Source organism: Ambystoma mexicanum, chromosome 1q (assembly GCF_040938575.1).
Source record: "Ambystoma mexicanum isolate Mex_15411 chromosome 1q, UKY_AmexF1_1, whole genome shotgun sequence".
In the NCBI taxonomy this organism is placed as follows: domain Eukaryota; kingdom Metazoa; phylum Chordata; class Amphibia; order Caudata; family Ambystomatidae; genus Ambystoma; species Ambystoma mexicanum.
The window spans coordinates 1,501,706,100-1,501,718,786 of record NC_090922.1 but is presented as its reverse complement, the minus strand read 5'-3'; the positions used below and the strand labels follow the sequence as shown (position 1 = coordinate 1,501,718,786).

The 12,687-nt window shown below is 51.3% G+C and overlaps 1 protein-coding gene across 2 annotated transcripts in view; it reads left to right on the top strand.

Annotated features, from left to right (window-relative positions):
• The window catches only part of IPO13 (importin 13), an 848,611-nt gene that overhangs the window by 829,358 nt on the left and 6,566 nt on the right, over positions 1-12,687 (top strand). For both annotated transcript variants that reach the window (XM_069642404.1, XM_069642403.1), the window contains exon 19: positions 10,072-10,253. In XM_069642404.1, coding sequence (XP_069498505.1) covers positions 10,072-10,253 — 182 coding nt within the window. The remainder of the gene's footprint in view (positions 1-10,071; positions 10,254-12,687) is intronic.

Sequence of the window (12,687 nt, the reverse complement as noted above, 5' to 3'; positions counted from 1 at the left end):
TCCTGATTTATCTCCTCACCTTCTCCTTACCAGCCCTTTGGCCCCATCCCTTCACCAGCCTCCAGCCTCCTGTTCTGTCTGCACCTCTCTCCTAATACCCGCTCTGCAGCTTGCCAGCTCTCCACTGCACTCCCCAATACTGTTCTACGAGGCGACTTCTCTAGAGGGCTTGAAATGTATGGTTTCACCTTGATTGCATGGGCAGGTGGCATGAAGGATATGTGCACGCTCGGTGGACATCTGCTCCTCTGAGGGAAGCTTTTGAACAGGCAAGCCTGTATCTTCCTTCCAGCACATTCTGTAATCTTCTCCCTGGTCATGCTTGCTCTCCTTGCCTGTTGCCGGAAGGTTAACACCCTTCATTTTGGCAGGTCAGTGGTTGTGGTAGGCATTCCCCTTTTGGGGTGGGGAAGGGTGTAAAATCGCATCTCCTTCATGAGTCTTGATGTTGGTGTTTCTCCCATCCATTTCCGTGAGTAGAGGGGAGCTGGAAGGGTCCCCATCCAGTCGTGCCTGCAGCTGTGAGGGAACATGAGTTCTCCCCCGTCCAGGTGTGGCATGAGTGAAGGGGAATTCCTGTAATTCTGCATTACTGCTTGGGTGAGAGACCCCCTTTCTTCTGCCCTTCCTGGCTTTAAATGGGTAGGGGGGAATGTGGGTTTCTCTAAATGTCCTCTTTGGTGGTACTCCGGTTCTCCTCATGCTCTCAAATATGTACATGCATTTTCTGGTTTTCCTGGTTTTCCCTCTCTATAAGAATGTGATTATGGGAGAAGCAGTGCCTTTCAGAGTTGGTAGTTGGTACGTTCTGGATCACCTTGGCTTTCATCACATAGTGTCACTCCAATAAGGTATCTCTGTAATCCTCTTCCTTCGGCGTCATCATCGACTATCACAAAGCCGGTTCAGGGTTTCCCTCTGTCAATGTGGGGATTTCTGGGAGGTGCAGACCTTAAGCATTGCTTTTCTGAAAGTAATTTGGTGACGTGGTATGTGTATACATCTCTCGAGATTTCAGCAGGCTTTAAGGAGCTAGGGATGCCATGCCCAGGCCCTTGTGACGATGACCATAAGGTCACTTTGTTGCAGGTAATATTCTGAGATTGGACTCCATTTCCCAGAATGCAATGTCTTTCTTGGATTTCTTCATGACCTTGTTACCCATGGAGATTGCACTTCATCTTGCAGAATGTAGCTTTATTTGTGTTCCTCTCCTTTTACGCTTGTGCACTAAAGGTTATCCCTCTGTTCCCCCCAGGCGCAGCGATTCATGTGATTGGACTGTTTCACCTTGGTCACGGTGTGGCTTCTACTTATTGTTCAAGAATGCAGCACTTGATTTGGTTTACTACTTTCACTTTGGGATTGCACTCCTTTTCCAGAAAGCAACATGTTTTGTGCTATACTCCTTCCACTTTCTACAGTTACTCTATAGTTACTTTACTGTGCTTGTGGCCCTGGGCCTCCCCTTACTATTGCCTGTTCTAGGCTCTTTGCTGCTGAAGCTCTTCGTCCACTCTGTTCCTTTCAATAGTCCTTCTGACTACTGGTATGTGGCACTCTAATGTTAAGCCGTCTCCATGAATCATTGCTCTTCCTGCATCTGGTGCCTCAAGTGTGCCTGTGTGCCTGTCTGCATGGACCTGCAGACCTGCTCACCCGCTCAGTTCCTGCAACACCTCTGGTGTCTGGATCCAGTCTCCCTCAGAGACCCCATATCTTGCCGGGACTCTTATCTCCTGCATGTTTGTTTTGGCTGAGACTTTTCAGTGACTCACTGTCTTGTCAAGATCTGGTTCCCCTCACAGGTCTCTGATTCATAGATCCTCTCGCTGGTGCCTTTTCCTCACAGTATTTGGCAACTTGGTTCTCTCTTGTCTTTTTTCCGTCACCGGCTGTCTGCCGGATATTTTCCCTAGCTCTGACATTTCTCCCACAAATGGTCCACACTCTTCAGTGTCCCAACACTTCCTTTTCTGATAACATCACTCCACCTTGTTCTCTGTGTTCTGGGAGACTCGTCCTTCTCCAGCCTCTCTCTTATCCGTATCTGTTGCCGCAGCGGTTGTCATGTGAAGACCATCAAAGAAGATGCACTTCTCCTATGGCTGTCTGTTTTTCTTGGCATCTCATGGTTACCACTCATAACGCTGACTTTGATGAGGAGGCCACCGGAGACTTACTCTACGATATGTGCACAATGTGTGGCAGTACCGCCCGCCTCCTTTTAGAATACGAATGCTGACATGAGCACTGTTAAGTCTACAACCCTTTCCCAGTGTGGCTCATTTACTATATTTACGAAACATGGGAGAAAAATGGAACCATAGTTGTGAGTAAGGCCTGGGAGAAGACTTTAAAAGCATAGCTGTCCTTATCATGCTAATGCTTGTTAAATAGTGCCTTAATTTCCCTCCGTTTAAAGGTGGCTCAGTGATCTGGTCCCAAGGGCTGTGGATAAAGGGTGCGCAGTAAACTGTTCTCATGTGCTGTCGCTGCAGGTGGCTCGATCACCTCTTTTGAAAGCCTGTGTTGCTCTTTTCAGCAAGGGCATGGTGCCGCAAGTACTGCTCTTTTCAGGATAGTGCAGTTTGAGATTTTTGTCCTCAATGCGAACTCGCCTGCTGAAACTGAGATCTTGTTTGTTGGTACCTTCTACAGCATATATCTTTTTTTCTGGAGCTCCAGGTCACTTTGCCGAGAAATGGTGTACATTGAGTGATGAGCTGGAAGGCTCTTATTTTGCTTTACAACCTGCCCCACTCACATCCTTTAAATGTTCCTATTGGTAATATTCCAGGTAATGAATCCACGCACAAGGTTGGAGTTAGATCTTGGATCCAGTAATGTAGACTGTTCCTATGGCACAGTCCTAGCTATTTCTGGTTCCAGCTACAGCTCTTTGTGCTGTAGAATAAGAACATTTCAAATGTCCCACCTGGCAGCTGGTGGGTATTTGAAAGCGGAAGGATTTACAGAGCAATTCTCTCAAACTGCCTCCAGTCAGGAGTGGCTTGGTGTGTTTATACAAGTTGAATAGTTCATATAGCTCCGATTCCCCCTAAAGTTAGCTTGACTGCAGTGTATGTATTGCTTAATCACGGAAGGAAAATCATTTGTTGAGTGGGCTTCGTTGTTCACCAGCATGAGTGATTAGTACCTTATGCAAAAGTGGTCCCCTTTTTTCAGTGCGTTTTTGCAAAGTCTGGAATACTATGTTGGCATATATGTTAGTTTTATCAGAGCAAAGCCATGCAAGTAGCAGGAATCAAACCTTTGAACCATCTGACGGGGGGGGTGGATCTTCCCAAGCTCTTTAATTGTTCTTTTGTGGTAGTCTGTCAGGGGTCTGTTATTCTGTTTGTCAGGTTACAGCACCAGCTGTAGCATTCTTGGTGTCGGTCTACTGTGATTGGCATTATGGATGGCGCAGCAGAGATAGTCCTCTGGAGCTCTCCAAGGCCACTGATTGCAGCATTAGACAAGCTCAGATTTAGTATCTGGGTCTTGAGCTAGATACCCTTTCTGGCTAATGGTTTCCAGCAAGTCAGGGGGTGGCTAGAAGAGATGATGCTGCTGTGAAGATCATCTGGGTTCTGAGCGTTTCATTCGGTCACTGGTATTATCTCATTTGTGGGGTTGATTGTCTGCTCTGCATCAGGATCCAGGCCAGACCCAGTTATATCTAAATAGTCTTCGGGCCATCCAGTACCAGACCTTCAGGGGATTATGAAGCCCACATCTGAGGACATACTTTGAGATGGCCTTGCTCATTGCCCTGACTACATGCCAGTTTTCCTGACTTTCAGATAATGTATGTGGTCTTCAGATTTGTTCTTCTAATGCCAAGGGGCAACATTTTACAGGTCTTGATAGTCTTATCCATGGCCAGGTTGTTACCTTGACCAGCAAATCGGAAAGAGTTTGGATAGTACACCACAAGCTGCCAGGCACTGCTCTTATTTGATTGGAAGTTAGCCGAGGAAGTGGTTGGGAGCAGCTCCCTCAGGGGAATCGGAACAGCTTGGCAAGTGCAGAGTGAATAGCCTTACAAAATATATTTCGTTGGATGAGGATATTTCTCCACTTAGCATAAACCTGAGCACTTCGGATTTATGATGATGATGATGGGATGGACACAGGTTGACACTTTCTTGGAGATCGTTAAGCTGATGAAATGTTCTCCATAGGTATTTTTCCTCCAATCACCCTGCACATCCATGAGGCTTTCATGATCAAATGGATCCCTCACAAACCCAGGGTGACTCCTTGCACAGGGCGTGGTCAGATGTTATGCATTTGTTAGTAATATAAGCCTAATAGGAAGTACATTTAGGGCAACATTTAAGTATGCACTGTTATTGAGAGGACCTTTATGCTGTATGCTGTGTTTCCATTGCTCAGAACCTCAGTCAGTCATCCCTGTTCCAGTTCAGTTACTCGTAGACCTTTCCTACCTGCCCCATAGATTAGATGTGTCATTCCCTCTGAGTAGTGTTGAAAATACCTGCCACTAACGTAATCACTCGTTCCCAGATGCTATTCACGCCAATCTCTTTTAGCCAATCATCCACTTAACTGACAAGGATATGTCAATTGTCCATTCCCTACCTCCACTAGAACCCTTCTCTCTTTATCCAGTGTGCCACGTACCTGCCATGAATGTGTCCACTAGCCATTCCCTACTCCACTAGAACCCTTCTCTCTTTATCCAGTGAGCTGCGTACCTGCCATGTATGTGTCCACTGGCCATTTCCCACCTCCACTAGAACCCTTCTCTTTATCCAGTGTGCCACGTACCTGCCATGAATGTGTCCACTAGCCATTCCCTACTCCACTAGAACCCTTCTCTCTTTATCCAGTGAGCTGCGTACCTGCCATGAATGTGTCCACTGGCCATTTCCTACCTCCACTAGTACCCTCCCTCTTTATCCAGTGAGCCACATACCTGCCATAAAGGTGTCTACTAGCCATTCCCTACCTCCCCTAGAACCCCTCTCTTTATCCTGTGTGCCATGTACCTGCCATGAATGCCCACTAGCCAATCCCTACCTCCCCTAGAACCCTTCTCTCTTTAGCCTGTGTGCCACGTACCTGCCATGAATGTGTCCACTAGCCATTCCCTACCTCCACTACAACCCTTCTCTCTTTTTCCAGGATACACGTACTTACCATGGATCTGACCACCCCAACCTCACCTAGAACTCTTCTCTTGTCCAGTGAGCCACATACCTGCCATGAATGTGTCCACTAGCCAATCCTTCTCTCCACTAGAACCCTTCTCCCTTTATCCAGGATCCACATAGCTGCCATAAATTGGTCCACTGGCCATTTCCTACCTCCACTAGAACCCTTCTCTCTTTACCCAGTGAGCCACGTACCTGCCATGAATGTGTCCACTAGCCATTTCCTACCTCCACTAGTACCCTTCCCTCTTTATCCAGATAGCCACATACCTGCCATGAATGTGATGTGTCCACTGGTCATTTCCTACCTCTGCTAGAAGCCTTCTCTCTTTATCCAGTGAGCCACGCACCTGCCATAAATGTGCCCACTAGTTATTCCCTGCCTCTCTTCCCAGGATCCATGTACTTGCCATGAATGTGACCACCCCTACCTCACCTCGAACCCTTCTCTTGTCCAGTGTGCTACGTACCTGCCATGAATGTGTCCACTAACCAGTCCTTACCTCCACTAGAACCCTTTTCTCTTCATCCTGTGAGCCATGTACCTGCCATAAATGTGTCCACTAGCCATTCCTTTCCTCCCCTAGAAACCTACTCTCTTTATCCAGTGTGCCACGTACCTGCCATGAATATGTCCCCTGGCCATTTCCTACCTCCAATAGTACCCTTCCCGCTTTATCCAGTGTGCCACGTACCTGCCATAAATGTCTACCAGCCATTCCTTTCCTCCCCTAGAAACCTACTCTCTTTATCCAGTGTGCCACGTACCTGCCATGAATATGTCCACTGGCCATTTCCTACCTCCACTAGAACCCTTCCCTCTTTATCCAGTGAGCCATGTACCTGCCATAAATGTGTCCACTAGCCATTCCCTACCTCCACTAGAACTGTATGTAAATTTGTTTAACATGGATGATATGACATATTTTATTTATATCGCGCCAATACACAAGTGTTTCAGGGCGCGACGAGGCAAGGGAGGAAAAAAACAGCAATCTTAGTAGGCCCAGTGTTATTGAGAAAGTGCAAATGCAGGGGAGAGGCGAGGGGTCAAAGTGCAAAGGGCAGGGGAAGTGTGGAAAGTGCTGAACACGTGAACAAAACAGGTAGTGCGGCCAGTAGGTTGCAAATGCAAGAATGAAGTGCTGACAATGGGTGTCAATAAGTGCAGCTAAGGGGACTCTAGGGTTGCAGATACAGACCCAAGTGCAAGGGTTGCCAGGAGGCAGTGTGGGTAAGCAGCTGGGTGGGCATGGGTCTGGGCCTGAGTTCAGAGGGTAGCCAGGAGCCCAGTGCAGAGGCAGACAGAGATCAGCAGGGGAGAGGAAGAGAGAATGCTTCCTGAACCGAAGATGGTTCTCAAGTTTCAGAGAGGCCGGGAGGCTGTTCCAGAGGGAGGCCACAGCCGAGGAAAGAGCTCTACCACCAGCTCGCTGTTTGGAGAAGCGACTTACCATGAGGGAGTTGGAGGAGCGAATATAGTAGGAAGGTTTTTCCGAAGTGAAAGTTGAAGGTATTGCGGTCCCAAGCCCCAGAAGGCCTTGTTGACAATGCAGAGGGTCTTAAACGTAATCCTTGCAGCCACTGGGAGCCAATAAAGAGATTTCATGGCCAGAGAGATACGATCCCTGGGCTTGAGGCCAAGGACTCGTCTCGCAGTCCTGTTCTGGATGAGTTGCAGAGGGCAGAGCGTAGTGGCAGGTAGCTTTAGAAAGAGGCTGTTGCAATAGTCCAGCCTAGATAGAACCAGGGCTCTAGAGACAGTGAACTTCTGGGGAAAGGAGGGGAAAGGGAGAATACCCCTGAGGAGGTGCAGTTGGTAGTTTGATTTCTTAGAGACATCAGAGATATGTGGAGGAAAGGAAAGCGTGGAGTCAAAAATTACCCCAAGGTTCTTAGGCTCGCACGTGGGAGCAGGAAGACGGCCAAGGGAGGCCGGCCAGAGAGTGACAGGAAAGGAAGCTGCAGGAGTGCCGATGAGGAGGATCTGTCTTACTGGCATTTAAGCAGCGGTTGTTGGCGACACACCACTCCTGGATAACAGACGATAAGAGATGAGAGAGGAAGAAGAGATGGAAGAGGGCCGCTTGAAAGTGATATAAGTGTCATCAGCATAGCACTGCAAGTTAGAGCAGAGGTCAGCAATGCGGTGGTCAAGGGGTGCCAGGTATTTGTTGAAAAGCCAGGAAGAGAAGTAGACCCCGAGGGAACACTGCAGGTGGAGGATAAGATGGAGGAAAGGAAGGACCTAAGTTGGACCTGGAAGGATCGGTTGGAGAGGAAAGAGGTCAGCCAGGCCAGGGCCTGATCAGTAATACCCAGGTTATCACAGAGGCGATTGAACAGAATGGCATGGTAGACCGTGTCAAAGGCAGAAGAGAGGTCAAGTAGGATGAGGACAGAAAGGAGATTAGAATCAAGGTTAGAGAGCAGGTCTTCATGGATGCTCAGGAGAGCGGTTTCTGTGCTTCTGGCTGCTCTGAAGCCAGATTGATGGTCATGGAGACAACCAACAGAATCAGTGTGGAGGTTGAGCTGGGAGTGGCCAGCTTTTCCAGGAGTTTGCCCAAGAAAGGAGTGATGGAGATCGGGCGATAGTTAGCCGGGGATGAGGGTTTGGCTGTGGGTTTCTTGAGAAGTGGTGCACAAGAGTGCTTCAGAGGAGAGGGGAAGGCTCCATTGGTGAAGGAGTGGTTGCAAAAGACGGCCAGGGCAGGAGCAAGGCTGTCAATATGGTCCTTGATGGTTTTGGATGTACAGGGAAGAACCTGTTTTGATGAGACTGTCATAGATTGGACTTGTCTAGAGATCTCGTCGGGGGAGAGGAAGATAAAAATAGGGGGGCGGGCTGGCCACGGGAGGGGGGTAGAGTAGAGGGAGGAGGAGGAGGAGGAGGAGGAGGAGAGGTTGTACAGGATGTCATGGGTTTTAGCAATGAAATTGGAAGCCAGGGCTGTGCAGAGGGCCGGGGAGGGGACAGGAGAGGTAGAGTCTGCAGCAGGATTGGCCAGCTGTTTGATGCTGCAGAGACGCAGGTTTGGATGTCAGCTCTCCTCTTAGTGTGGACCGAGAGTTGGTACTGTCTTGGGAGCAGGCGCAGGCCAGTTTGTTAGAGGATGCACAAGATGGCCGCCATTTCCTCTCAGCCACCCTACACTTGTATTTGAGGGTGACGAGGTCAGAGTCGTACCAAGAGTTGCACTTGGCTTTGGGTTTCAAGTGAATCCTCGTGGCAGGGCAAGAACATCGAGAGTTTCAGAGATAGCAGAGTGGAGCTTGGAAAGAGCAGTGTCAGGATGAGAGTGAGCCAGAGGTGGAGGAAGGGGAGAGAAAGATGCAGCGAAAGCCTCAACTGGCACACGCTTCAAGGGCCGGATGACTGAGAAGTTAGGTGGCAAAGCTGGAGCTGGCTTGGCTTGTGGGTTAGAAGGGGAGACATCGGAGGAAAGAAGAAAGTGATAACTCCAGGAGAGAGGATTCGTAAGTGGGTTAGGGAGGGAGGGAGGAAGGGAGGGAGAGGGAGACAGACACGGAGACACTCAGGTGGATGTTGAGGTCACCAAGGAGGAGATGAGTGGGCGGAGGGAGGAGGAGAGGTCAGCCCACTCAGAGAGGAAAGAGGTAGTCTGACCAGGTGACCGATAGATAGCAATGGTGAGAGAGAAATCCTGCAGAACAAGGCATTCGAAGGAGGAGTAGGCCTGCATAGGAATCACAGAGACAGGAATCCACTCAGGGAATTATAAGACTACACCCCCTCCAGGACAATTGGATTTGGGTGCAGAGAGCATCTTGTAGCCATCAGGGAGGAGAGTGTCAATGCTTGTGACAGAGCTGGCTGTGGACCGTGTCTCGGTGAGATCGAGGCTGATTTCTTCCAGGAGGCAGCAGATGTCGGAGGAGTGTTTGACAGCCGAGTGAGAGTTCAGAGTGGCAATATGGAGAAGTTTGCCAACCTTGAAAGACTTCCGGGGAGGGGTACAAATCAGAGGTACTTCCTGCAGAGGTGTAGAAGGAGCGCGAGAGGGGGCAGAAGAGGGTAGGTAGCCAAGGAGGAGGCGGAGGTGGAGGCAGGGAAGTCGGAGGGGGGAGCAAGAGGGCACAGCAGAAGAAGGAAGGATGTTGATGAGGCACAGGAAGCGTCTTTCCAAGAGGAGGTTGGCCTGGGGGCATTAGACAAGGACACTGCCATTAAGGTTAGACAATCATGATGATCTTGAGGAGTGGAAGGGGTCCAGGAAGGCCACCCACCAGGTGCCACCATTAATGAGAGAAGAATAGAAGGAGAGAGCACATAGACCATATGGGGAGTCCAACGGTCTGGCGAAGGAAAGAAAAAGAGGATGTCGATGAGGGTCAATCTGGAGGATGCGCTGGTGTAGGTGTCAGCGATAGGGAGAACACGGTTAGAGACCAAGATATCCTTTTTGAACTTTTTCCTACCAGACTTAGTGAGAAGGGAAGGATAGTCAATAGAGAAAAGGGGAGTGCCACATGTGATGTGGAGGAGGGGGAAGAAGAGATAGGGGAAGTGAGGGGGTGGGCACACAAGAGTATAGTGTGTGGGGGGGTGTGAGCAGAAGAGGCAGGACAGGAACAGAGGACAGAAAAGCACAATGAAGCCGCTGGGCACAACCAACGTCACAGTACAGCCAAAGGGTACAGCTAGTTTTGAATATTTAGCAAAAGGTAAAACACAGTACAGCAAAGGGTACAGCTAGATTTGAATATTTTAGCAAAAAGCGAAACGCAGTGCAGTTGCTCTGTCTCTACTACAACTATTGCATTTAATCCAGTACCTGTCCTATCCGTTCCCTTGCTCTTTTATAGCCATACCTGTTATTCTGTGTCGCACTTACTCACTACCTGTCCTTGTTCTTCGCAGGGGATCGGAGGTCATGCAGCTCGCAGCCTCATGGATAACTTTGCAGACATCCTTTTTTCTCTGAATAAGCACTGCTTCAGCCATTTGAGTGTCTGGATCAAGGAAGTTATGCTTCAAGAGGGCTTCCCCTCCACCCGGGTCAACCGCGAACAGAAGGAAAACTTCAGTCAACAGATACTCCGGTATGTGTGTCCCTCGGGCTCGGAGGGAACCTCTTGATCAGTAATAGCAAGTACTATCGGAGTGCAGAATTCATTATTGTGACAATGGTCTTATGTTGACAAGCGTTGGTGGGTTATATTGTCCTGAGGTTATGGTTTGTCATTCCATAGATTGCTTCAGAGACTGTTACATGCGATTGTCACACCTGGCAGATATACATGCCCCTGTAGCATGGTATCACTATATACAAATGAAAAGCTTGCTATAAAAGTGCCTTCCTTCCCTTTCTCCTACCAAGGATGCAATGATCAACTCACTTCTGTCCTTTCTTTCTTGCTTGCTCTTTCTTTCCCGCTCGCTCTTTGTTTCTCGCTCTTTCCCTTGTTTTGCTTTCTTTCCCTCTTGCTCTTCTTTACTTTCTTTCTTGCTCATTCGCTCTCTTTTTCACACTCGTTCTCTCCTCGCTCGCTCGCCCTCATTGATCCCCTTCAGTTGTTTGGACAGCCTGTAGTTTACCACTTTATCTGGGTTTCCTTTAGAGTGGCGCCTTGCTGGCCACCAGGGGGCGCGCAGGCAATGGCCTGATTCTCGTGCTCCTCCAACAGCCGGATCACAAGAGGGATTGAGCCCCCTCCCCCGGGGACCCCCCATGGCAAGAGAGTGAACCGGAGTGCAGGGGAACCCCCGGGGCCCCCACCGATCGAAACAGCGGGGTCCGAGGACACCGTGAGAGCGGAGATCGGGTGCTGTGGACTTAGCAGCGGGAGTGCCGCAGAGGACCCGGGCGGCCGCGAACCCGGAAGATAGAGTCGCGGCCCGCCAACACTCCTGCACTGTGGCGGGTGCCCACCCCCCACAGCGGTGGCGCACGGAGAATCCGGAGGGTTCGCCCAAGGCGAAGACGGCGCGGGTCGCGTGCGATACGCGCCCGACCGCGAGACAAGAGCGCCGGCCCTGATCGGCCTCCGGAGAGGCGTGGGCGCCGGTTCAGGCCCCCTGGGGAGGCTTGCGGTTCACCCGTGAGGGAGGCTGCGGCTCCTCAACCCTCGCCCGCCTGCCGGTCTTGGATCTCCAGCCCCACCGCCAGGGAGGACTACAGGCAGCAGGAAAGTGGCCCTCCCCCTGCAAGGAGGACTTAAAGAGCGCGGAGGCCCAGAGGATACCGGGTGTGAGGCCCCCGCTGGAGACTGGCGGGGCTTGTGCACGCCCAGAGAAGACCCCCCCAGGCACCGCGAGGACCCATAAAAGGAGGGGAGGCGGGCGCACTCCCCCGGACCTCCCCACCCCCCCCGGACCCGGATCACCAGCCCCACCGCCAGAGAGGGCTTCAGGCAGCAGACAGTTAATCAGTCTGTCAGGACCTAACCAACCAAAGAGGTTGACCTTGGTGTGTGGCCCCCGCTGGGACCGGTGGGGCGTGTGCCCGCCCAGAGGCCTCCTTCAGCTCAACAGGCCCGATTGGGGGGCTGCCCCACCTGAAATTAGGACCAGACCCCACACCCTGGAGACCCACAACAACTCGACCCCGGGTCAGCGCAGCACAACCACAGCGGCCCACTGGGCCACGACCCACCAAGCAGCTGGGGGGGCAATAAGCACCCTAGCCCCGGAAGGAGACCCCATGATCACGCCACCCAAGAGAACCGACACACACCTCCGGCGTCCTCCGCATCAGTGCACCCCCGGCCCACCTTGAACTCGCAGGCTGCCCGTGACCCAGGTGAGAGGCCCCCGTCCTCAGTTGGCGGGGCGAGTGCCCGCCTGGAGGGCCGCCCCACCCCCTCGCGGGGGACATTCCATCGACTACAAAACCCACTGGTGCGACGCACTACGGACTGATCCTGGGGTGGCACGGCACTCTTCCCCCCCCCCCCCCGGGCCCCCTGGACAGCAGCGGACCCAGCGGCAAAGGACCAACGACACCCCATGAGCTGGAAGAAGGCCCTACAAACGTTTCGCTTCCAAGAAACAGCAAACACGACTGAGGTCCCCACTGTCTCCGGAGCCATGGCCCACACGGAACCCGCAGGCCAACCCGCAATGCCGATGGAAAAGGGCTTCGCCTCCATCCTTCAGGAGATCAGAGAAATGAGATCCGACATTGCCCAGAAGTTCGAGAAGCTGGACCCAAAGGGTAGACAAAATTGAGGATAGGATCCTACAAGTGGAAAACTATCAAACGTCCTCTACATCTCAGGAAATCCAATTTGGCACACGGCTTGCGGCCTTGGAGAAGAGGGATGAAGAGAGAGCCAGGATCATGGATGACTATGAAAACAGGGAAAGGCGGAACAATCTAAGGTTCTTTGGAATTCCGGAGACGGAGGGTGAGACGGAGAGAGAGCTGACTCGAGTGGTGAGGGACATCATCACCCTCTTGTTTGCTGAGGAAATGACGACGGAACTCACGTTTGACCGGGTACACAGGGCCGGGGGAAGAGCGGGGGGCCCCAG